Source organism: Scomber scombrus, chromosome 19, assembly GCF_963691925.1.
Source record: "Scomber scombrus chromosome 19, fScoSco1.1, whole genome shotgun sequence".
Classification (NCBI taxonomy): domain Eukaryota; kingdom Metazoa; phylum Chordata; class Actinopteri; order Scombriformes; family Scombridae; genus Scomber; species Scomber scombrus.
In genome coordinates, this window is record NC_084988.1 from 5530283 (window position 1) to 5555304 (window position 25022).

General features: G+C 36.1%; 1 protein-coding gene across 1 annotated transcript; it reads right to left on the minus strand.

Annotated features, from left to right (window-relative positions):
- Positions 1-9504: 9504 nt before the first annotated feature.
- On the minus strand, positions 9505-22876 carry LOC134000691 (T-cell receptor beta-1 chain C region). The gene is made up of 7 exons (XM_062440141.1): positions 22828-22876; positions 22347-22651; positions 13483-13519; positions 10383-10745; positions 10247-10270; positions 9997-10103; positions 9505-9816 (listed from the first exon to the last, which is right to left on the minus strand). Exons 1-7 carry the CDS (start codon positions 22874-22876, stop codon positions 9790-9792), a joined length of 912 nt encoding a protein of 303 aa, XP_062296125.1. The 3' UTR covers positions 9505-9789.
- Positions 22877-25022: the final 2146 nt, after the last annotated feature.

Sequence of the window (25022 nt, forward strand, 5' to 3'; positions counted from 1 at the left end):
TGATTGTTGTTTAATTGTGAGGACTTTCTAATATTGATGATGGAAGTTGAAGAACTTGAGCGCTCAGTGAACAACCTACATTTAAGAAAGAAAAAAACATTAAGAGAACAGAAATGGTTCTGAAATATTTTATCTTTGAACAAACATTTTGTATTCCAACCTACAAGAGAGCGAGAGAAGCAGCAGAGTGACGCTGTTGATGTTTGTGATCATGATGTCCTCCTCTTTGTCTCCACTCTGACTGACAGACTGAACACATGTTACAGGACAATCTTAGAGGGGAGGAGACACAGATTTTTATGATGTGAGCGAGACTGAGAGTTTGTAACAATGTATTCTATCATGGTATTTATTGATCAGCAGACTAGTGAAATAATATATCAATAAAAAATGTCAAACGTTTGTTAGTTTCCAACTAATTAAATCAAAGAAGCTATTTGAAGATTGTAACTTTGCTCTTTCATTGGTGATGGCCATATTTTCACTATTCTAACACAATTTTTTAAATGAATAATGACCTTAAAAAATAATGAATTAATCAACAAATAATTCAAACAATATTCAAAAATGTAGTTGTACAGTAATATAATATACTTGTGATCAAATATTTTTAAATATGCACATTTGTGGATCATAGCTGCTTGGTACTCGCATTTTTCCCTGTTTTAGTATTTCCATGTTGCTTTTATATCAGTTATCCGTCTTCTCATCAATTCTTGGTCTTTAAATTGCTCTTTTTTTCTTCCTCCTCTCTCTTTAAGCGACTGTTGAAATGATTTCTATGTATTTTCATGTTTTTATGTCTGTGATGATTGTGAAAACAGTCTGTTTCAGACTCAGTCATGTGTCTGTGGTTTTTGTTCAGCCTCACAAGTATCTGCATCACAGTGTAGCACTGACAGCACAGTAATACACACCGTTGTCTTCTGGCTGCACGTTTTTCACAGTGAAAGATCCTGTCTCAAAATCTGGTTTTGTAGCTGAGAATTTCTCCTGGCTAAAATTTCCAAAGTCGTGCTGTTTGCTGAAAGGCACGGTGTAGACGATGTGTTTCATACTCTCTCCTGGCAGCTGTTGAAACCAATACATGTGAAAGTAAGTGCCGCCAAGGCTGTGATTGCAGTCCATCTCAGCAGAGTGACCCATCTCTACCATCAGCCTCCAGGTCTGGTTGATATGTTGACCACCTGGAAACAAACCATAAACCAGTTGGGCGCAAAGTCAACAGTCCCTTTGTACATTTCAGAGTTTAAAACTAACTGAAAGACATTATCAGAAGTATAATACCTGCTGTACAGAGCAGAGAAACAGTGAAGATGATGAGAACTGAGATCATGTTGAACTACTGAACACTGTTACAGCACAGCGAGACATTCATCCATCCTGTCACATGATGGAGTCCTCTGTACGAAAGGTGTGTCGTTACTGTGAGATAACACACACTCGTGATAGTTGTCAGTTAACATTTAGCCATTTATCACCTTCTGTTAGTCAGATAACATGATTAAAACATGTTTGATGTTGCTTCTAGGTGCCGGTCACCATCTTTGGCAGTAAACACAGAGGAGATCTGAGTTAATAGATATAGTTTTATTTGTCCAATGTTCAGGCGCCAATAAAACCATTGAAACATGAAGCAGAATCTTAACTCAGTTTTGAAAAGGAGACACACATTTTCTGAATTAAACCGTCATCAAGAAGAAATGGAAAACATCAGCTTTAATATAACGTGAAGTATAATGTTAAAATGAAATAATGCAACATTTAGGAAAGAATATAATATATATAATATAAGTAGTTGCAGGCCACATTAACCAAATATTTTCCGTCAGACAATTTTATTTAAAAAAAGAAGAAAAATATAAAGGCTGTACGTCATTTTGACAGATTACACTGACGATGATCAACTGTAAATTGAAGTTATTCACACTCCTGTCCAGATGTGACGAGTGTGCATATTAATGAGCTATTCTCTTGTCTTGGCTTTGGCGGTTGAGTGTCTGAAGTTTCTTTTAAAGGCCCGATAATTGTGAAGGCATTGATAAACAATTTGAAAAAAGAGGGACTGATGCAGTGGAGGATGAAAACAACAACTGATAATGTGACCAGAGAGGATTTGATGAATGTTTAAGGTGAGGCGTCACATGATGCCAAGTCCTGTGACATCACACTCACACAGACAGGCAACCAAACATTTTTAATTTTACACATCGAGGAGGAAACAGAATCTATCAACAAAGATTCCCTTTTAGAGCCTGAGGGCATCATCACCGACCTCCACACTGGACTTAACTCATCTCACTATCCTGCTGCTGACAGCGTGTTGAAGAGCTACAGACTGGAAGCTTTGGACAGAGTCTGTGACCACTACAATTAACAGAGGGGTGAAGCTGCACCAATTATTAACAAATTAAAATCAAAATGACGAGTAATATTAGATTATGACAGAGTAATCTTAAGTAATGGAAATAACACTGAAAACCAACCAAGATCTGACAGTGTAATTAGTGTACAGGTCTAGAGCGCCCCCTACTGCTCATTATAGACACTGATGTCTTCAATTAACTGTGACAGCAGCAGTTGGGTATTTGTACAGCTGTCTCAGTCACCTGAATCACTGTGTTTACTCACAGCACAAAAATACACTCCACTGTCTTCAGGCAGCAGCTTCACTACTGTCAAAGATCCAGTCTGATATTCTGTCTTCTGTGCTGGAAATTTGCTCTCATTGAATCCACTCTCATATTTATTTGGAGAATCTGGGATTGTGAAAACTATTTGCTTCATCCCTTCTCCTGGCCGCTGTCTGTACCAGTACATCTGTGAATAGGTTAAATCCTTTTCATGGCTGCAGTTCATTTTTGCAGACTGACCCTCGTCACCCCACAGCAGTGGAGTCTGTGTGACATCATCCCCATTAATTAGACCTGTGGAGGTTAAAATAAAAGTCAGAACATAAAATCATCATTATGTGTTTAAAGGTAAAGTGACAGCTTCTCCTTTCAGTGGTCAGCATGATGATGAACCGTACCTATAATACAGAGCAGAGCTGCAGAGTGTTTGATCAGACCAGCTGTGATCATTATTGTGATGTGATCAAAATGAAGTCAGAGATCAGAGTCACCGTCAGTCTGTGTGATGAGAAGTGTGACGTTACAGCAGAGATGTGAAGAGTTACAGGTGGGAGTGTCTCTGTGTTATGAGATGTTCAGTGATTGTACTCGAGGTCCCTCTACAGTAAAAGTTTTGCCAACAGAAAAAAATCTCTGAAGTCATGATCTTCTTTCTGATCAATGTATACACGACTTCTTTTATTGCTTCTCCTGGCAGCTGTCTGTACCAGAACATCTGACTGATGGCAATACCCTGTGTGTGTGCGTGTGTGTGTGTTTGTGGCAATTTTAGTTGTAATCCATGTAAAAATGTAAAATGTTAGTTTTATGTGTGTAACACAGTAAGGAGTTGAGGAGACCATGTTTGATAATGTCTATATTCTAAAGATTAAAATCTTGTATATATTGTAATCATCAATGTAACTACAGAGACAGGGTTCAAAATGAATCGTTTTGTCCACTGGTTAAATGACTAGTGAGTGTTCAAATGTTATGAGCCGCTCAATATAATACCATTGTTTTTTTAGCTAATGACTGAAACAAATCTACCAGTATTTGGCTGTCTGCATGATGATCTTTGTGGTGCTCGAGGTTCCGTTACAGTACTAGAGATCAATAAATCAGACTTTATTTGTATAGCATACATAGTATGTAACACAAGGTGCTTTACATAGTAAAAAACAAAACTAAATAAAATATAAATAATGACTCAATGAAAACAGGGACTGGGGAAACGCTATCATAACTCATGAATCTGCAATGAGGAAACACCAGAGGTAGAATAAAACTGTAAAGATTCAGAATAACCAAATAAAATAAAAGATAATTAAATATTAATACAATACAACAAAATAAAATCACTATAACATAAAGTGAGTAAAACCAGAAATGTGAGGTGGGGTATTAAAAGCAAAATAAAGATAAAAATAAAATAAAATAATAAAACAACTAAGATGAACATTACAGGAGATAAACTGAGTTGGCAGCAGTTGTTTCAACAGTGCACTGAGGTTTTTGTTCAGCTGTCAAGTGCATCTGTATCACTGTGTTGACTCACAGCACAGAAATACAAGCCGTTATCTCGTGATTCCAGTTCCTTCACTGTGAATGTCCCACTCTCAGTGTCAGGCTTAGTGGCTGAGAATTTTTCTTCACTGAAGCCTGCTTCAAAGTCAGGATTGGTGTTTGGAAGAGTGTACAAGATTTGTTTCATTGTTTCTCCAGGCAGTTGTCTGTACCAGTACATGTATCTATAGCTATCACCCTTGGTGTGGCTGCAGCTCATTGTTGCCTCTTTGCCCTGTTCTTTCCACAGTATGGAGGTCTGTGTCACATCATTTCCATCAATTAGACCTGTGTGTTTAACAATAAAAGATAACATGGTGAACTTTTTCTTGTTGCACTCTGATCAACTCTGACATCACATCAAAATTAGATGGAGTTAATTATTATAAAAGCAAAAATAAATAGATTTTATAGTATATTACCTGTAGTCCAAAGTAAAAAGATGGAAAATGTGAAGAGGATTTGTTTAATGATGATAATCTCCATGTTTTCTGAGACACAAACTGCCAGAGTCTCATATAGTTGGAGATATGAAGAGCTGCAGGTGGGAGTGTCGCTGCATTGTGACGTGATCCTGTGAGCTGTACACACAACTACTGTGAAGTCATTCAAAGTTTCAATAGGAGTATAAATGTTACTACATTGCCCAGCCCCAACTCCATTTTGCATAGCTCATGGTGCTGTTTTGTTCAGTTATGTGCAGAGTCATAGACTCAGAAGATTAGATGATTTAACTGAGCTGACATAACTAAAGAAAAAATATATATACACTGATAAAGTGAACATCATGTTTGTCCTGCAAACAGATTTATCTTTTAATCTGCTGCTTTGTGCTGACTGACAACATAGAAATATACAATACATCGCTGGGATTTAATGTAGGATAACTAATGAGGCCTGAATGTCATCTACATTAAAGCAGATTGTTCCTTTTTATTCATTCTTGAGAGTTACAGTTTTATGTTCAGAGATCACCAGTTCTCTTAATAATTGAAGGAGGTGTTTGTTGATGTGAGAGACACATCATTAGCTCTGCAGTGTCTTACTGTGTTTGGAATACTTTTGTCTTTCTCATCCTTAATCTACGGAAGATGAAAGTAAAACCTGAACACCATTTATATCATGTTAAAGACGTCATCTACTAGCTTTCCTTTCATGTGCTGTTAGTTCATCAGCAGTGGGCCAGACCACATCACTGTAACAGTAAAATGAAGAGGAGGGTGTGAACATAAACTGTACATGTAGTCCGAAAGAAAAAGGCTAAGAGAAGCTGCTTTCCATTTTACAGAAATGTACAAAAACAATGTCTGATTGTAACTTCAGATGAGTGCAGCGGTTTGTGAGAGTGTCATCTTCAATTCATCAGGAAGACACCTCCAATGGATGATTTGATCTCCTGATTTGATTTGATTGTTCCTTTTTCACAACTGCAGATTCGATGTAGTTATAAATTATTTCTTATTAAGCGCTACCAAACTCTTATCCTATTTGTATGTCCAGTTGTGATTCAGAGGCGTAGCACTTGAAATCAAGGCTCAGAGGATTGGTCATTGATGGTATCACAGTTCTGACTGGCTGCTGTGTTGCAGGTTCATCCAGCAGATGGCGCCATGATGATCAACCAGCTGAAGGCTCAGACTCTTCTCAGAGTTTATACAGAGGAAAAGTGAGTAAAGACCGACAGTGAAGAGTTGAGCCTGACAAACTGACTCTGAGTCTATTAATGATAATATAGGAAAGAAGTCAAAATTATTTTATTTATTCATAAGTAGCATTAAACTCTCATGGTTAACTTATTTTGCTATCAAATATCTCTTTTTACTTTATGTGTTTTTAAGAGTTAGACCTGTAAAAAAATAAAAGATGTCATTAATATTTCCTGCTGTATATCTATATCACAGCATACTCACAATAATATACCAGCGTACTGTGTATTCATCATGTTTCCCAGACACTTGTAGTGGGAACAAGTTCTATTGATACTGTAATTTCACAGAGTCTCCAGCAGGGGTCATTAAAGTTTGTAGATTCTCTGAAGTTCCTTAAATGCTCAGTTTTTCATTTGCAGCACTGATGTTGTTTGTTTTATTTCAAATGTATGTCGATAGATGAATAAAGAATGATCTACTTTTCTACATTTATTAATATTTTTAAAACTGACCATGTTAGAGATTAAATTCCTCCTGAGGACATTCAGAGTAAATACTTGATCAGTTTAAAGTTTGGTCACACTTTTTCATTTAAGTGAAAGGAATAATGTGTCCAAAATTTTGACTGTTACTCTGTGTGAACTGATAGTGACTGATGGTATGATGGTAAAGGAGCAAACTTGTAAAGTCTGGTAAATGTGATGAAGTTATAACTGACTGAACATACTGAGCCTGTTCTGTTTTCTAGAAAATCATAATTTTCAGGTTATTAAAATGATTTCACACATAAATCACACAAAATCATCACATATAGGGAGCGTCTCATTTTTAAATATGTATTTATTTATTTGAATAGATTATGTGATTATAAAAAAAACATTTTAATTTAACCTGTTTGTGACCTGATATTCAGTTTGTGCCACAAGGGGCCCTTCAGTATGGCGAATAAAACGTCTCATTTAGCTGCTTGAAACTGAACATGTGGGTGCAGCTTTTTCCTCGTGTCTAGTGTCTAGTTGCTGAAGCGTAATAATCTACCACTGACAAATAATCATTGAAATCTTCTAAAATACATTTTATGCACCAAATGTCATCTGTCCAGACATAGTTTAGTGTTTAATGTTAAACAGAAACATTACAGCCTGGTATTTTAAGCTTACTGTAGATAATGACAGAGGTCTGTTTTCCTTTTGAAGTTCAACAACAGATACAACAGATAATAATGTATAAACAGGCGTACCAGACAGTTGTGAGGTAGTATCAGTAAATACTCCTGGTGTCACAGGTGTAGAGATTATACTGTATATGTTCAGTCTTACAAATAATTATAATATAGTAAATAAACACTTCACACTTCCTGTAAATATACCCACACATCATTGTAACCTTTCAGATGACTGAAATTTAAGGTTTTATATTTATTACTATAAACACTTCTGTCTCAGAATTTATGTTGTGATATATTATTTTAATATTAATATATATTGAAACACAACTCATGTTGGTTTTAAATAAAAGCAGCAGACTGAAACTGGAAGTATGCCTCTTCAGTTTGGCTGCTTCTCTGAACACGATGGGGCGATCGGGATGTTTTTAGTATCATAGGACAATTTTGTAACACTTTATTTTAACCCTCCTGTGTAGCATTTATAAGCACTTCATAGAACAATTTATAATTGTTGATGTATACTGTAAATTAGTAAACACATAAATATTGCCCCCACTGTATATGTAATAACGACTATATTATATCTATTATAAACGATAAATGTTTAAGTTCTTATAAATGATGAAAGTGTGGTGGGTGTGGATGGTTTTGGTTAAAGTCTTCACTAAAACTTCAAACTGTCAAATGAAGGTAGAAACTCCAGTACATTTAAATATGATAACCTTAAAGGTTAATATTAAAAGGTTGTAATACAAATATATGTGTTTCTATATGTGTTTATATACGGCTGATAAATGAAAGGCAGTGGGGGTAAAGCCAAATGCTACCAAATATTTCAACCTAAACTTTTAAAATATTGTCCTGTGTGGCTCATCTAGAATTGCAGAACACACACACACACACACACACACACACACACACACACACACACACACACACACACACACACACACACACACACACACACACACACACACACACACACACACACACACACACACACACACACACACACACACGCACACTGCTTTGACTCAATTTAAAAATAACAGAGTATGAGGCTTTGTTTTCTGCCTCTTAACAAAGGGATGAACAGAAACTTATAAACACATAATTCATGATGAGGTTGTGGTTAGTGGGAGTTGATATAATTATCTTGCTCACAGATGTCAAACATACCATGTTTCTGTTGGTGTCTCTCAGACATTGTTTCCTGTTTATGTGACTCCAGTGAGCACAAACATGTTTTTCAAGGAAATAAATAGTGACAATAGCAAGAGATCTTCTTTAGTTGGATTCCCATTGGGGGTTAAATTTATTCCAATTTTGATGGAGGACAGTTCAGACAGAAACATTTAGTAAATGGCCATGATGTGCTTAAAATATAACTGTGTTTTGTATAATTTATTCACATAAGGATTTCTTTATTTATTAATTTATTAAATTAAGGAGATTAAAATGAAACACTCTGTTTTCTATTTAGTATTACTGTTTGTAATTATTACAGGTGATAATTGTCTTTAGTTTGTGACTGATATATAATGTATTCATATTTAAATTTTATATTCTATATCCATACTACACATAAAAATTCATATGCAACTTCCTGCACCAGATCTCATTAACATCTGTTGTGTGTTACAACACACACTCATGTTCATACTGTAGCTTCAGTTGACACAGAAATGGAAACTTTGCCAGCTGTTTGCTCAGAGATGTGCAGGGCAGCGGGCGAGGAAGGGTTGGTGCAGAGATGCAGGTGCAGAGTGCGAGCCGGAGGATGTGGTAAAGTGGAAGGTTGCACCTTCATCATTTCTCAGCACAGAGAACGATCTGCAGGCTGCTCTGTGACCACATCCTCTCCTCTGCTGTCGCTCTCTACTCCTCTGCAGGGTTTCAAACCCCCGTTTGTTTCCCTCACCAACAACAGCTTTGACATCCTTCTATACACAGATGAGAACAATGATTTCCTGTTGTTATGTGGTTTACTCACACTCTCACATTTACTTTTCTACTGTTGGTCTTTTAAAGGAAGTAAAGGAAGATGATCTTTATTCAAAAACAGAATATAAACTGTCATACACTCCTTCTACTTTTATTCATCAATAGATGTAATCAGAAGAACTAAAGTCACCTTTCAGTTTGCTCATTCGAAAATCTTGTTATGACACAACTGAACCATTTTGTGAAGTTTTCTTGAGTTGTTTCAACGTGTAGGTGAGAAATAGTTTCTCAGAAAACAGGAAGATAGATGAGCAACTAAAAATACCGTACACTCTTTCTGGAAAAAGTGATGCTGAGTGTAGGATGAGATGTGAGAGGGGACGGTTATTGTCATTTATTGTCTCAACTCTTGTATGTCGATTAAGTCATATTGTCTTCTGGTTAAGATGTATGTAAATAGTCTTTTACTGCCCAGGGATGGCTTTAAAATAATTGTCAAATCAGACTGCAATAATGACAAAATGAATTGCAAGCACAACAAACACAGAACACATGATTGACAAGATCCTCTGAAATACTTTTATTGAGAAGATAATAAGCTTTAAGCAGTTCAAAACCACGTAGTAACCACAAGTAAGTTGATGCCAAACTATTTGCATGCCAGTTACAGCTTCATATAACAAGAATACACATAGAAGTGCAGAATTTGAAGGGCTCAATGTATTAAGGAATGCACAGGCACTGCGGTAGACAATGTTTTACATGTATGTAACGTCTACTTTTTCAAGCTTTATTTACAGAATCCAACAGAATCTCCCAGATCTCATTTGATCTAGCCTCAGCTCAGCTCTCATTTGGTGTGCTTTCCAGATGAACTCTGAAACAAACAGAACAGAAGCTTACCGATTTGTTATAAAATGATGCAGGAATTTCTTGTAGCTACTTTTAACTATCTGTTCATTTACAGGATAAAATATATGGTGTCAGTTTTTACGTCAATGAAATTAAAAAAGCGTGTATGTTGAATGGTGCAAATTGGAAATTATGTGGAACAAACCTGAAGCTTCCACACCAGAAACACAACGAAGGCTCCATAGACGCAGCTCTTGGCGATGAAAACACCGTAGGAGAGTTTGAGGGTCTGTGTGGTCTTCAAATATGTCTCTGCAGAAGGTACAAACATTCAGATGAGTGACAGAAATCAAAGAGGAAGTCTCAAGTACTTATATGAAGGACATTTCAATGTGGGGATAAAATGATAGGATTCTTTATTTGAGTCATACACAAACACAAAATAATGTATTTACCTCTTGTCATTAACCGTCCTTTACCTGATAGAAGAATAAAATGGATTAGACGAAGATAGATGATTATTCAAATTTTACCCATTGCAAAAAGATTCAGATTAGTTCTTTTCTGAATTCCAAATAATAATGAACGCACCTTCAACACCTTGAACACCCAAAACATAAGCTGTATGGTTACTGGTTTTTGTTTCATCTGAGAAACTGACAATGCAGGTGAAGTTTTTGCCAGGTGTGAACCAAGTTGCTGCAGGAACCCTCAGCCTGCTGGTGATGCTGTAGTAGCCGTTGTCATTCTTCAGGGCAGTGTTGTCCGTCGCCGAACCATTGATGATATTTTCTCCATCAATCTGCCAGACCACACTGACATGGTCTGGGTAGAATCCAGAGGCCACACAAACTAAGGTCTTCTTCTTTTTCTGGTCTTTCTGGCTGCTACACTCATCTTGTGAAGGTGAAAGCACTTTCACTGTGCTTGGTGGGGTCGGTTTTTTGTCTGGATCTATAAGGACATGAATCACTAGATTAGAGTAGCATCATCAAAATCCAAATCCAGATTGTCAACAAAACAATGTACAGCTGTAATCTTAATAACATCGAATAAACTGTGATCATTACAGGTGGCCAGACTCACTTGGACAGTGGTAAAGATTTCATTTCAAATAAATATTTGGTTCTATTTAGTTATTGCTGTGACCTTACCAAAAACTGTTAGCCTGGTTCCTTTTTCCAAAATAAGCAGGATTGCCATAGCACACTGCAGATGTGCATGTACAAAACTGACAAAGACCTACCTGCATGATTCCTCACATATTTTTTTAAATGTTTGATGCAAGGAAAGAAAAAATACAAAGTCATAAATTATTTTATAATACTTCTGGATGCCAGTATTTTTTACAACTATAACAGGAAGCCTGGTTCTGAGATTTCAGAGCAAACCCTTTTTTTCCCATAGAACAGGAATATTTTATCTAAGTTCATAAATTTTACATTTTCTTTTGCAGTTTTGAGAACACACCTGCACAGAAACGCACTACAGCTCCAGGAAATCACTAAATAAGACTTCAAAACAGCAGTTTTCTAACCATCTTAAACTTCACTCTTCAATCTTAAGATTTAAGTTAAGAGAACAACAGAAGACACATTTTCTTACCTCAACAACAATACATTGTACAACTAATCTTAATAACACCATATATACCATGATCATTACAGGCGGCCAAACTCACTTTGAGATTCATGAAGATTTAATCTCAGATAAATGTTTAGTTCTATGAAATTAGTCGATCTTACCAACAACTGTTAGCCTGTTTCCTTCTCCAAAATAAGTAGGATAAGTACCAGAGCACACTGATAACGTGCATATAAAAAACTAACAAAGACCTGCTGCTATTATTGGTTTATCTCAGTTCATACATTTTACATGTTCTTTTGCAGTTTTGAGAGCAAACCAGCACAGAAACACACTACAGCTCCAAGAAGTCACTAAATAGGTTTCATTTCACATAAATATTTGGTTTTATTTAGTTATTGCAGTGATCTTACCAACAACTGTTAGCCTGGTTCCTTCTCCAAAATAAGCAGGATTGCCGTAGCACACTGCAGACTTGCATGTAAAAAACTGACAAAGACCTTCAAGCACTGCATGAACCTCTAACTTTAACTGTCAGGTTTTTTTTGATAATTTGCAGATCGTCTACACTACAGTCACAACATCACAATTATCACACACTGATTCATTTACTTTGTACAGTTTTTTTAAAAACTGAGACAATGTTGGCTGTCATGAGAACTATAAACTACAAATATCTCACAGCTTAAAGGTAAATAATTAACTTTAAAAGTAAAAGTCTGGTGCCTGGACTAAACGTAGCCTTTTTAATAGAGGTGTGAGATTCATCTTATTCTGTAGATTGTCTTTAGCACTTTTGCAACAGCACAGCTCCAGGAAATCACAGAATAAGACATTAAAACATTTACAGTAATAATTTAGCAGATTGAGGTTAACTGAGACTCAGAAAACAAACATTACTGATATGATTTCTACAATTTTCTTACCGAGCACTGTCAGTCTGGTGCCACTGCCAAAGTAAGCAGGCTCATAGTTGGTCACACTGATACAAGGCTATATAAAAACTGCTCAACCTTTCTACACTGAAAGCTGTTGAACGTGTTGTGAATGCTTTCAGATTAACTAAACACTTTAAGTTATACACACAAAACTCTCACAGACATGCTTTTTTTGAGTAATAATCTGGGCATCGAGCCAAATGTTTTTTTGCTGCAGTACAGAACGTAAACAAGACTTGTTTCTTACTGACTCAAACTAACTCCAAGATTTACTTCTTTCATACTTAGAAAACAACAGTATACCTTACTTCTACTAGTTTACTTCCATCAAATAAAAAGTTTAAATGTATATTCTTAATATTGGACATATTCTTCACAAATTAACAGTTGTGAATCATAATCTGTGAGATTACTTTTGCAGGTTTTCTTACCTAAAACAGTGAGTTTAGTTCCAGCTCCAAAGTAAGCCTCGGCGTAAGAGCACAGTGTTTCTATCGTAACAAAAACTCTTCCTACTGTTTCTCTTTGTCTGTGACACTTTGAATTTATTCTAACTTTTTCATTCTTTGACATGAAAGAATTCATCTTTAATGTATTGTCATTTTACAGAACACTTACATCTTCCCTGTTTTATTGATTTATGTTTACCTTTAAAAATTATATTCATGCTTTTGGGGCTATTTACTGATCATTTAGACTAGAAACTGCTCACACCACAGGTTATTAATGGTCAGGAGTAAACCTAGCATCTGAGTAACTTTACAGTGTCAGAAACATCTTTACAAAATGACAACAGAGCAATTTAATGAACTTAAAAATGATTTCTTACCTAAAACAGTGAGTTTAGTTCCAGCACCAAAGTAAGCTTCTGCCTGGTAACTCACAGTATTTAATAGTGCTGATAAGAACTCACTGAGAGTAATAATCTGGGCATTGAGCCAAATGTTGTATTGCTGTAGTACTTTTACTGGAGAACATAATCAAGACTGGTTTCTTACTGACACAAACTTACTCCAAGATTAACTGAATTCATACTTAAAAAATGAATATACTACATTTACTACCATCAAATAAAAAGTCTAAATGTATATTCCAAATATTGCACCTATTATCCATAAATAAACAGTCTTGAATCATGCTCAGTGAGTTACTTTTGCAGGTTTTCTTACCTAAAACAGTGAGTTTAGTTCCAGCTCCAAAGTAAGCCTCTGAGAATGAGCACAGAGTGTGTCTATCATAACAAAAACTCTTCCTACCCTTTCTCTTTGTCTGTGACACTTTGAATTTATTCCAACTTTGTAATTCTTTGACATGTAAAGACTTCCCCTTTAATGTATTGTATTGAACACAATTGTATCTTCCCTATTTTCTTTATTTATGTTTACCTATAAATATTATATTCATTCTTTTGAGGCTATTACTGATCATTTAGACTAGAAACTGCTCACACCACAGATTATTAACGGGCTGGAATAAATCTAGCATTTGAGTAACTTTACTGTGTGAGAAACATCTTGACAAAATGATACCAGAGCAATATATATAATGAAGTTAAAAGTGCTTTCTTACCTAAAACTGAGTTTTGTTCCAGCACCAAAGTAAACCTCTGAAGCACCAATGTCACAGTGCACTTGATCAGTGCTCAAAACAGACCATAATGCTGCTTTTACTTTGCTTCTTTACTTTTTAGTTTTGTATGAAAAATTTAATTAATAATTTTAATAAAAATACATCTGCTCCTACATCCCCCATGGAACACATAAACCTCATTCTCTCAATAACCTACCTATTTATTTAATGTTTTGCTTCTTTTACATATTTGATTACTATTAAATGTGGATTTGTGAGAAGAAAAATGTATGTCTTACTTACCAAGAACAGTCAGTTTTGTGCCTTGGCCGAAATAAGCTTCGTACTGACACAGCGTTAAAGCTTAACCTCAAAAGCTACTGAGCTGAACTGTGAGGATGCAGGTGCAGTAGGTTTCTTAAGAACTACTGAATTTCAATGCCTGTTTAGCACAGTGACTGTTAAACATATGGTTTGATCATGGATGGTCAGGTCAAGCCTTTAAATAACTTTACAGTGTCAAATAAACCTTAACAAAATAACACCAGAGCAATATCTTATAAACTTTAAAATGATTTCTTACCTAAAACTGTTAATTTTGTTCCTCCACCAAAGAAAGCTTCATAACCACCAGAGTCACAGTGCACTAGACCAGTGCTTAAAACAGTCCAAGATGCTACTTTTACTGTACTTCTTTACGGGGTTTTTTAGCCTTAACGAAACAACACAGGAGCCAACACCAGAACAACATTTCATTCATTTTAAAATGATTTCTTACCTGAAACAGTTAATTTTGTTCCAGCACCAAAGTAAGCCTCGGAAGCACCAGAGTCACAGTGCACTGGATCAGTGCTCAAAACAGTCTAAGATGCTGCTTTTACTTTGCTTCTTAAGTTTAAATGTGTATTGTAGGCTATTAAATGTAACTTTAGATCAATAGGCCTAAGTCTGCTGCAACTACAGTCTGGTTTTGTGCAACACAAAAGTATTTTTTTTCACAAACTACCAGCCTGCTTTTATATGCTTTATGGTTGTTTTACACGTAGATTCATGAGAAGAAATTTGAAACTCTTACTTACCAAGAACTGTCAGTTTTGTGCCTTTGCCGAAGTAAGCTTCATAATTGACACAGCGTTTAAGCTTAACATCAAAAACTACTGAGCTGAACTTGAACCATAAAGGCCCAAGAACACTAAGTTACTTAATGCACCACTGTACATGTAAAGCTTTGTTCAACTCTATCATCCTTTACTTACCTAAAACAGTCAGTTTTGTTTCTTTTCCAAAGTATGCTTCGTTGGCATTGTCACAGTGCAGAAATACAAACATGAAACTCCTCGGCCTTTCTTTACCAGAATTACCTTTAAATAGTTTTTACAAATCCTTTTTATCAATACTGAGACTCTAAAGCAATGTGACTACATCAAAACACATAAATAAACTGAAATATTTACCTAAAACCGTCAGTTTGGTTCCTTGGCCAAAGTAAGCCGGCTCAGTGTAGGTCACAGTGTTCTCACTTTAGCTCAATAGCTCAGCTTTTTAATCACAACTGATTTTTCCTTTAATGTCACACAAACAACTTTACTGCTTTATATTTGTTACAGTGAACTTTAGTGTTGAGAGGTCTGACTTACCCAAGACTGTGAGTTTTGTTCCCTTTCCAAAGTAAGCTTCAGCTCCAGAGTCACAATGAATCCCTTCTCAACCAAAAAGTCACAAAACTTTCCATAATCAGCATGTTTAGACACAGTCTAATAATCCACAGGATGAAGAAGGTTCAGACACGAAGGATGAGCTTTATATTGTCCAAAGATGTTTTGTTTTTGTCAATGTAAATAAAACAAACATCCAAGTGCTGCACATATGAACTGAAAGTCATTTAAAAATATTGTTTTCATCCAAATGTCGTCATTTACGTCAACTGTCCAATACTATAGTTGCCTGGAATCTCACAAACCTTCATAATATTGATGTTTTCTGCTCTAAAAAGTGTCTAAAGTAGCGTGTAGCAGTCTACACAATGGTTTTTAATGGGAGGAGGTTTTTGTACGACGGCTCTATAGGATTGTATCACCGTGGCCCCCTGTCCCCACGGTGAAAATTCATAATACAAAAACCTGAAGACTCTTTCTTTCTCTCCCCTCAGCCTCCCCCACCCAGCTTCCCCATATCTCAGCCTCCATCTCTCTCTGTCTGTGGGAGCAGCTGTAAGGTCGGGCTGACTGACGGCTGAACGAGCTCCAACATAACTGCTGCTATTTCTGTGACAGCTAAGAAAAGAAGCAAGAAGGATGGAAGGAAAAGGTAAACTGTGTTTGTTTTTAGCTGCTCAGAGGAAGTGACATCTCTCTTGGTCACACCTCTTTATCCCACCCAGCTGTCACAGAAGTGAGGAGGAACTAAATTGTTGATTTATTTTTCTTCTAATTTGGAGCAACACACCATTTTAAAATGGTTACAGCACAAAATAGGTTTAAATGGCATACAAACAAAATGCAATGCAATTCTTGAAACTGCACTAATTGATATTTTCATGCTAACAATGAATGAAAAGACTACTTGTAGAGTAACAAGTGTCACTCAGAGTGACTGACCTACAGTGAATTATCACCAGATTCTTCAATTTATTTACAGCCTCAACGTTAAAGTTGTCGTCTGTTACTACTCTCATTAATCCTGTTTCAAATACAGCTGTCAGCTGTTCTAAGCAAAATGCCTTGATAAAGCCACCGCACACTACCATCCCAGCGCTTGGTTGAGACCAAAACAGAGCTATAAGGATAAATGAATATTGGATTTATGTTCATCAGGTGGACGCAGACATGGATGCTGATGTTGCTCCTTGTCTGCTGGATGTGTGTTTCATCAAAAAAAAAACATTTGTTTGCTTACACATTGACATTTTATAGTGTTTTTAGCTTGTTCTGCTGCCCCCCAGTGGCCAAAAAAATAGTTAATGCAGATTTAACACCAACAAATCATCAAATTTATATAAAGTTATCATAATCAGGATAAGTTTCTAACTCATCTACTAATGATTTCATAACTAATGAGAGGAGACATAATATATTCATCAGTTATGACAAAACAACGATTATCATTATGCATTATTAGATTAAAAAATGTTATGTTAGTTTTAGTTATTAGTTTTACAATTATATTATATTAGTTGAAGATAAAGACAGTAAAGGCATTACTTCCTACTATTACTTCATTACTTCTTTCAAGTACGATTGAAGTTTCATCAAAAAAAAATTTCATAATAAACTTAAATCTAAATAATTTTGCTATTACTTTTTATAGAAATATTCATCTTTTTGATCATGAAGTAGAAGCTAATATAAGGACATGATTTGATAATCAGCCAAAATGCTGTGACAAATGGTATTAGTATTTTTAATGTGCAATCTTGTGTATCTGTCCCTATAAGAAACAATTCATTTAAAAACACATATCACCTCCTTATGTTCTTTAAGGTTCCACGCCTTACATGCAGTTTTAGTCTTTTTTTTAATAAACGAAATTATTGGTAGTAACACCATCATCTTTAAATGATTTAAGTAGCCAACATTTTAGTAGTAGTAATTTTATTTTGTAGTCATTTGTTTATTGCGATCATTTTTGATCTGCATTCTCTTCAGTACGTCAATAATAAAACATATAACAGCACGATAACAAACAGTACAAAGCAAAAAAACAAAACAAAAACAAAACACATACAGGACACATACAAAATACCAAGCTACACACAGTAGCACAACATATACAATGTGAAGTCAGTGATTACGGAACTGAGAAGCTTTTATTCAACTTTTTTATTTGGTTTTAAATGTGCTGATGGAGGTGCAGCTCCTCGTGTCATCAGGTAGGTAATATCACTGAGATTTTTACTGTGACAGACAAATGCTGACTGCCCAAATGTAGTTCGACAAAATTATTATATACTGTATTGGTCTTACTTTTAACTAGCACATTTTCATCTAACTGTGTACAGTAATCCTACATGAACCCTGTAGAGGCCAGTGTGTGATAACCTCTTAGATGGATTAAAATATATAAGGAAGTACAGGTTTATGCACAGAGTGAAGCAAATGAAACACTGACAGGACAATAATTGATGGGACAAATAATCTTTACAACGTGAGACGTGACACAGACAGGAAAGCATGTAGGACAAATTGCCTTTACCACGTTAACACCTGGTGTGTTATCTGAACAGATCATGTTTGTGGTGCTGCCGAAACATCATGACTTGTAGAGAAGGAGTCATTGTACAGTTTTTTAACATGTTCCCTTATTTTTAGTATATTTTCTAATCCTTAATTTCATGTCACATTGATGTTAGTTGTCTGTCATGTCTCACATCCCAACAAAATAGTGACCCTCAGAGTTCAACACATTGGCCCTCATCACTCATCCCTGCTCTTGCTTTTCTCTTGAGGTTTTTGTTTAGCCATTGAAGCTTTCTGAACCACTGTGCTCTACTGGAGGCACAGTAATACACAGCTGAGTCTCGGGCTTTAGCATCGTGTATCTCCAGAATGGAATTAAGCACCTCAGGCCGGGTCATGGTGTACTTGGATTTGTTGAAAGGAGCTTCAATGGTTGATGAACGTTGACCAAGAGAATAGGATAACAGTTGTATTTTTTCCCCACCGCTGCTTTGTCTGTACCAATACATGTAAGAATATTGATCATCATCTTGTTCACACTGCAATCTTGCAGCCTTGTCTCCTTCACGGCTGATTACGAATGGAGGCTGTTCAATTTTTACACAGAAGCCCCAATCTGGTAAATAAGAAAGAAGATAACAAGTAAACATACAATAACTGCAGAAAAAAAAAACATTCAACTCAATGTAAATGTTCTTACTGGTGAAGATAAAAACTGCCACCAAGAAGATGTTCATTGTCATAGTTTTATACAGATAAGAGTACAGAAATAATGGCAGTCCACTCAGCCCACCCTCTGTTGTCTTCACTGACTATACCGCTTCAATCACATATTCTGAGAGAAGCTTGGATCCTCCCCCTGCACTTTCTTTTACCAGGAACTCTTCGCCTTCATTCATGTTGTTTCACAGATTTGTGAAAGTTCCTCTGACCAGCAACTTCCAGAGAAACTTCTTTAAAGGACAGTGTATAGTTATTGATTCTTCGTTGTAGTCAGATTGTTTGAAATAAAATGATCTGATTGCTGCAACAGATGGACAAATACCTCCTAAGATTGGTGTATTTTACCAGCTCTCTTTAATCACAAAACACAGTGTGAATCTCCCTAAAAAGGAACTTGGTCTGCTTGTTTCTTTTAATATCACATCTAGTTGGTCGAACTCAGGTGCACCATACACCAATGCATTATTTTTTCCAGCTCGATAGTTTTTGCATAAGGAAATCATGATGATTTATGCACACACACACACAATAATTATGCATGAGTTGTATCTGCATTGTGATCTGTGTCAAACTCGTGGTTGAAATATGACCAAATATCTGATATAGACTAAATGCCCTGTATATTAATACTTTCTTTTTTTTATGGGAAGTGATGTATTTTTTGTTTATTTTCTACTAGAGAGACTGTGGAGCAGTTGCCAGTTTAGTATGGAACCCAAATAAGCCACAGCTCCTTCCTGCTGTGTGCCATCTGTGACAGACTGACTTGATATTTGTATGACTGTCTGGCCTGTGTGCATCACTGTGTCTGGCAGCACAGTAGTAGGTGCTGCTGTCATTGAGAAACAACTCAGTAATCTGAAGGGTGAAGTTGTTGTTGGATGTATCGATGTCCGACTTGAAACGCCCCACAGGTTTGTCATATTCTTTGGTGAGGAACTCCAGTTGGGCGCCGTAGTGGTTTTGTCGGTACCAGAGCATAGTGTAGCTGCCCATGCTGAACCCCCGGCCCATACTGCACTCCAATATCTCTGTGACACCCGGATGGGACACCCGATCTCCAGACTGAAGAACTTCAACACTCAGACCTGCAGCACATGAAGGGTGATGTTTCAGCGTGTCTCACCTCAATGTACAGTATGTTAAATTCAGTAATAAATTGAATATTCGATAATTTAGGCACCATTTAGTTATTACATCCATAATGAGTAATTACATAAAACCCACCCAAGTATAAAAGAAGTGACAGATAGAAGACAGTGACAAACATCTTGGTGGTGAGTTTTCTTCTGGCTGAATGATGCAGAGTCACACCTCACTCTGTTCAGCACACAGGAAACCTGAAATCACATGATCACATGATTTGAATATGGGACATCATTGATGGATTATCAAATGAGACTGTGGAGCACATTTTTCAGTTTTTGTGTTTTTAAACCCGGTTTTACAGTAATTTGTGCTGTTCTTCAGTAACTGCCAGTTGAATAACTTTAATACTATATTCAGTTATTCCCACAAATTGTATTTTTGTCAAGGTTGAAAAGTCAAATGTAATTAACATCATCATCGTCAGTGTTAAATTGAAATTAAAACTGAGACTGTTTTGTTAGTACTTTTTTGTATGGTGATACTTCTCGGTTACTTGATGATGATTTTCAATTATGAATTTACAACACAAAAGTATAATTCTGTTAAATATAATAACTGAATAATGTAATTATGCTCTGCTGCTTCATAAATCTATGATTACCTCACATAATACATTCCTCTTGCTTCTACAAGATGTTGTTCGTGCAATGCAGACGTGACATCATTAGGCAATTACGTGCTGCAGAAATGCATTCATATACACTTTATTATTTACATAAATCTTCTTCAATACTTAATTCGGTGCTGAAACAAGGAGTTGATTACTGATTTAACAGAACAACATAAAATTAATTGACACAAATTCTTTGTTTTCAGTCACTGTAAGTTAATTACTTTTTCAGATGAGCATATTTTGAAAATTTCCCCCGACTATTTTAGAGAGTTGTTGGTTGGTCATTTCGGAGGTTGTAGTTTATGGTGCTGTTGAATTGAATTGCATTATACTGAGCAATGACAAGAGAAGTATGTTATCACCCTCAGGAATAATTCAATCTGCCATATAGATCAGAACAAGTCTAACATGGCAACTCTCTATCTTCTTACTGTTTGTAGCCTGAGAAATGCTGTGCACTTCCAATAAAATAATATAGTTTGTCACTTCTAAGTTTAAGCAGATTGTGGTATACTGTACATACAGTACCAGTTAAAATAAATAAGAAAGTATGATAGGACTTTTGACTGATTAAAAAAAAAATCCATTAAAAGTATTTGATTTTTTTTCTGAACCAGAACCCTGCACATACAATGATGACATTCTGAATTGTGTATACAGTTGATAGTTTATTGAGTTCATTCTGTTTAATAGCTGTATGTTTATATTTGATTAATTTGTTTTTTTATTTAGCTGTAGGCCTATTTCAGCATTGTAGGTTTCTGTAAATTGTGAAAATGTCAACAGATACTTGGACTGTAACAGGCAAATTCCATCAGCCTGCCTCTCAGTTTCATAAACTTGAAATCAGTCAAAAAGCACGTCAGGGTTTTGGTGAGGGAGCAGCATGAAACCACATCACTGTGTACTGGCAGCGCAGAAATACACAGCCGAGTCTGACAGGTTTGCTTTGAGAATGATCAGAGCTCCTTTCACCGTGTCTTCTCTTGTCAACTTGAATTGTTTTTCAAACTGACCCTCGTAGTTTTGAGAGTTTGGATATCCATATCCTATGAGGGTCATAGACAGACTGTCCTTCCTCTGCTGGTACCAGAGCATTACTGTAAGGCTACTGTCATCATGACTGCATTCAATCTTGACCTTAGTGCTCTCGTTCACTATCTGAGGAGGAGACTGCAGAAATGTAACAGCATTCACCTGACCTGTGAAGAAAACACATTTAGATTAAACAATTATATATGATACACTTTTTATATTTAATGTAATTGTTCAGCTTGTTGAATATAAATAAAAAGCAGTTTTATGTAGTTTAGCGTGTAGTTTGAGATCTTACAATACAAAAAGATGAAGAGAAAAGCAAACGTGTGCATAGATGAGGACATTGTCGAGCACTGATGTGAAAAATAGTATTGCCCTGATAAAAATAAGGCCCAGGGAATATAGGGAGGGCAAAGTGTCTGGTGGTTAATTTATCATCACATTCTCTTGATAAAACCTACATGCCGTATGCTGTGCCTCCACCTAGTGGTCGAACCGTTTCAGGACTGTAATTTTGACAACTGCAAGTGGCCGTTAGTTAAGGAGACACAGACATTAGTTGTTTTAAATGTTGAAACAAGCTTTCATTTTTGAGAGCAGACTATTCTTATTCCTGGCTTTTTTTCCTCTACATGTGCGGTAATTACACTGATATCTCTACTGTGGTTGAGTTCCTTCCTGCATTTGATTATATTAATGTTACACAGGTGTCACAATAAACAGCGTCTCCATTGTAGGTTTTTGTCGCAGAACTTCGGTCTGTCACATCACTGTGTTCACTGGCAGCACATAGATAAACAGCCTCATCTTTCCTTTCAACGCCGCTTATTATCAGAGACCACTGCTTCACATTTGATGCCTCTGTTTCAAAGCCAGTTTTGAATTCATCTTCAAAGTTTACAGTGCTACCTACTATAGCTACAACTAACTGAACACTTCTTTCTTTCTGTCTGTACCAGTACAGATATTGATGGTCAGTGTTATTCTGGTAGCAGTGTATTTCTGCCCGGACACTGGAAAGACTGGAGATATACTGGGGCCATTGAGTGATCAGCACAGTTTGAGAAACGACTGAAACACAGAAAAGAGAAAAATGGATACTAAATCACTTTAATATAAGTTCAATCTTTACATGTTCAAAACAAGTCTTGTTACGGAGCAACAAAAGATGAAATTATAGATTAAACACCAGACATATTTTCATCATTGTGTATGTGTGTGTTTATCATTATAGATATTAACTTTACCTGCAGCCCAGAGCGTACAGAAAGTCAAGGTTGTGATGCCTGAGATCATTTTGACTCGAGAAGAGGAAATGAAATGAATGACAATACAATGAGGTCCTTGAGATCTTTTGGGAGGAAATGACATCAGAGTCAAAGTTAAATAAACTAGGACACACAGGAGGAAGTGAACAGGAGTCATTGCCATTGTACATCATGTCAAATAGAGCTGAAAAACATTTTAAGTTGCTGTTTTTCACAGTTTTCTGACATTTTATAACTAAAATATGTATTATTTAAGTATTATTGTTATTTATTATTATTATTCATAACTTATTATTATTTATGTTATATACAGGCAGTATTTTGTGTACATTTTTCTTAATTCAAGTTTAATGTATTTATATGTATTTGTTTTTGTTTTTTTAAATTTGTAGTTATTTATAATTATTACATTTGCAGTGAAGTTTACTATTTCAGTGTCATTTTGGACAGCAAAGTTTATTGTTAAACTGTCAAATATCATGCCCCCATTATATATCTTTGTTTGATATTTGAGGGATAATCATCTAAAAAATGTTTAATATTTATAATATATTATATTTTGATATCAGAATTGTTGTAAACCCTAATATCAGTATCAGCATCATCCCTAAAAATCCAATATCAGCCGGGCTTTACCCTCAACGTCTCCCCCCACACCCTCCATTTCATTTTTGTCTCACATATTTATTTTATACCTTTTTGTTTGTCTTCTCAGTGCAGGGGTAGAAAACTGCAGTGTCTGAAATAAGCTGCTGTATGAAAACAGACTTTATCTCACACTTTAGGTTTGATGCAGGTGCATGTTTGATTTGTAGGCTGCCAGCTTTTTGTAAAGGAGCCAGAGGAGTTTGAAACACTGTGCTTCCTAGCTGCACAGAAGTAAACTGCATTGTCTGTTGAGTCTAAGTCGGATATTACAAGCTGGGCTTTGCTTTTTGAATGGCCTGTTATGTTGAAACGTGTTTCAAAGTTCTTTTCAAAATTAGCTTTTTCATAATGAAGCGCTCCAATCTGCTCCATGGCCCTTTGACCTCCTGCTGCTGACTTGAAACGGTACCAAAGCATGTAGGGGTAGTTGTTATCTCCATGATAGCAATCAAGACGGGCTTCTTTTTGTGTAGGATTTGCCAGCAGATTTACAGGTGATTGTTGGATGATTAGTGATGATGCGTCTAGAGGATGAAAAGAAAAAGTGAAGGTCAACAAAGTTCCTGTTAGTGTCATGAGAAATGCTAGACATCATGTTACCATTCTTACCTGTGAGAAAAGAGAGAAAAAACAAAGTGACAAGTAACATTTTTAAATTGGATAGAGAAAATCCTCATGAATCCATAATGGTCTCTGTGGCAGCTCAGATACTAACTGTGACCTCAACAGAAATATGCATAGGCACCAATGAAAATATATTGGTGTGAAGTCATCCTTTATTGTAAATGTGTAATGAGGAAGGAGGAGCTTAACACTGTCTTCTTGTCAGTGTGTCTTCACTGCTCTCTGCTGTCCAAAGTTTTAAATCTGATTCACACTGAGCAGGTTACTGTTGATTGACTCATTTGAGGGCATCTGAAGTTGGGGATTTTTTAAAATTTATTTTGTCTCCATGGAAACAAGAAACATACTTATAAATGAACAGTTATAATGATTTTTTCAGAGGTTTTGGCATCACACGGTGTCAGTGGTTTCCTGTTAGTTTTGTATCATCTGCTTCATCATTATAGAGGTTTTTGTATGAGAGAGTCACTGTCTTTATCACTGTGCATACTAGCTGCACCAAAATATTCCCCGCTGTCTGCTGAATGTGTCAGGTTCAGGATGTGAAGATAAGCGGCTGTCACTCCATCTCCGCTCACGTTGAAGCGGCTTTGAAATGGCGACTCAATATTGCTGTTTTTATAATACATGTAGGCAATCAGCTTCAGGGCTGTGTCTCCTGCTGAGCGCTGATACCACAGAATAGTGTCATAGTTCGGGATGTTATGGGTGAAGCTCAATTTGACTCCATCGTTCGGTTTCCACAGCAGATTTCTTGGCTCCTGAGAAACCTGATTTTCTTTATTGAGGTAAACTCCTGTGAAGAGGGTTAAGTTACACAATTTAATTTATTGGAAGAAATCAGTAAAGTATATGAAATGAAAGAACATGAACATAATTCATTTTGATTCCTACACAACTGC

Coding starts and splice junctions, on each gene's coding strand:
- LOC134000691 (XM_062440141.1), bottom strand. CDS start 22,876: ATGATCTCAGGCATCACAACCTTGACTTTCTGTACGCTCTGGGCTGCA. Junction 10,271..10,382: donor GGGTGTTCAAGGTGTTGAAG/GTGCGTTCATTA, acceptor TTCTTCTATCAG/GTAAAGGACGGTTAATGACA. Junction 10,104..10,246: donor AGGACGGTTAATGACAAGAG/GTAAATACATTA, acceptor TACCTTCTGCAG/AGACATATTTGAAGACCACA.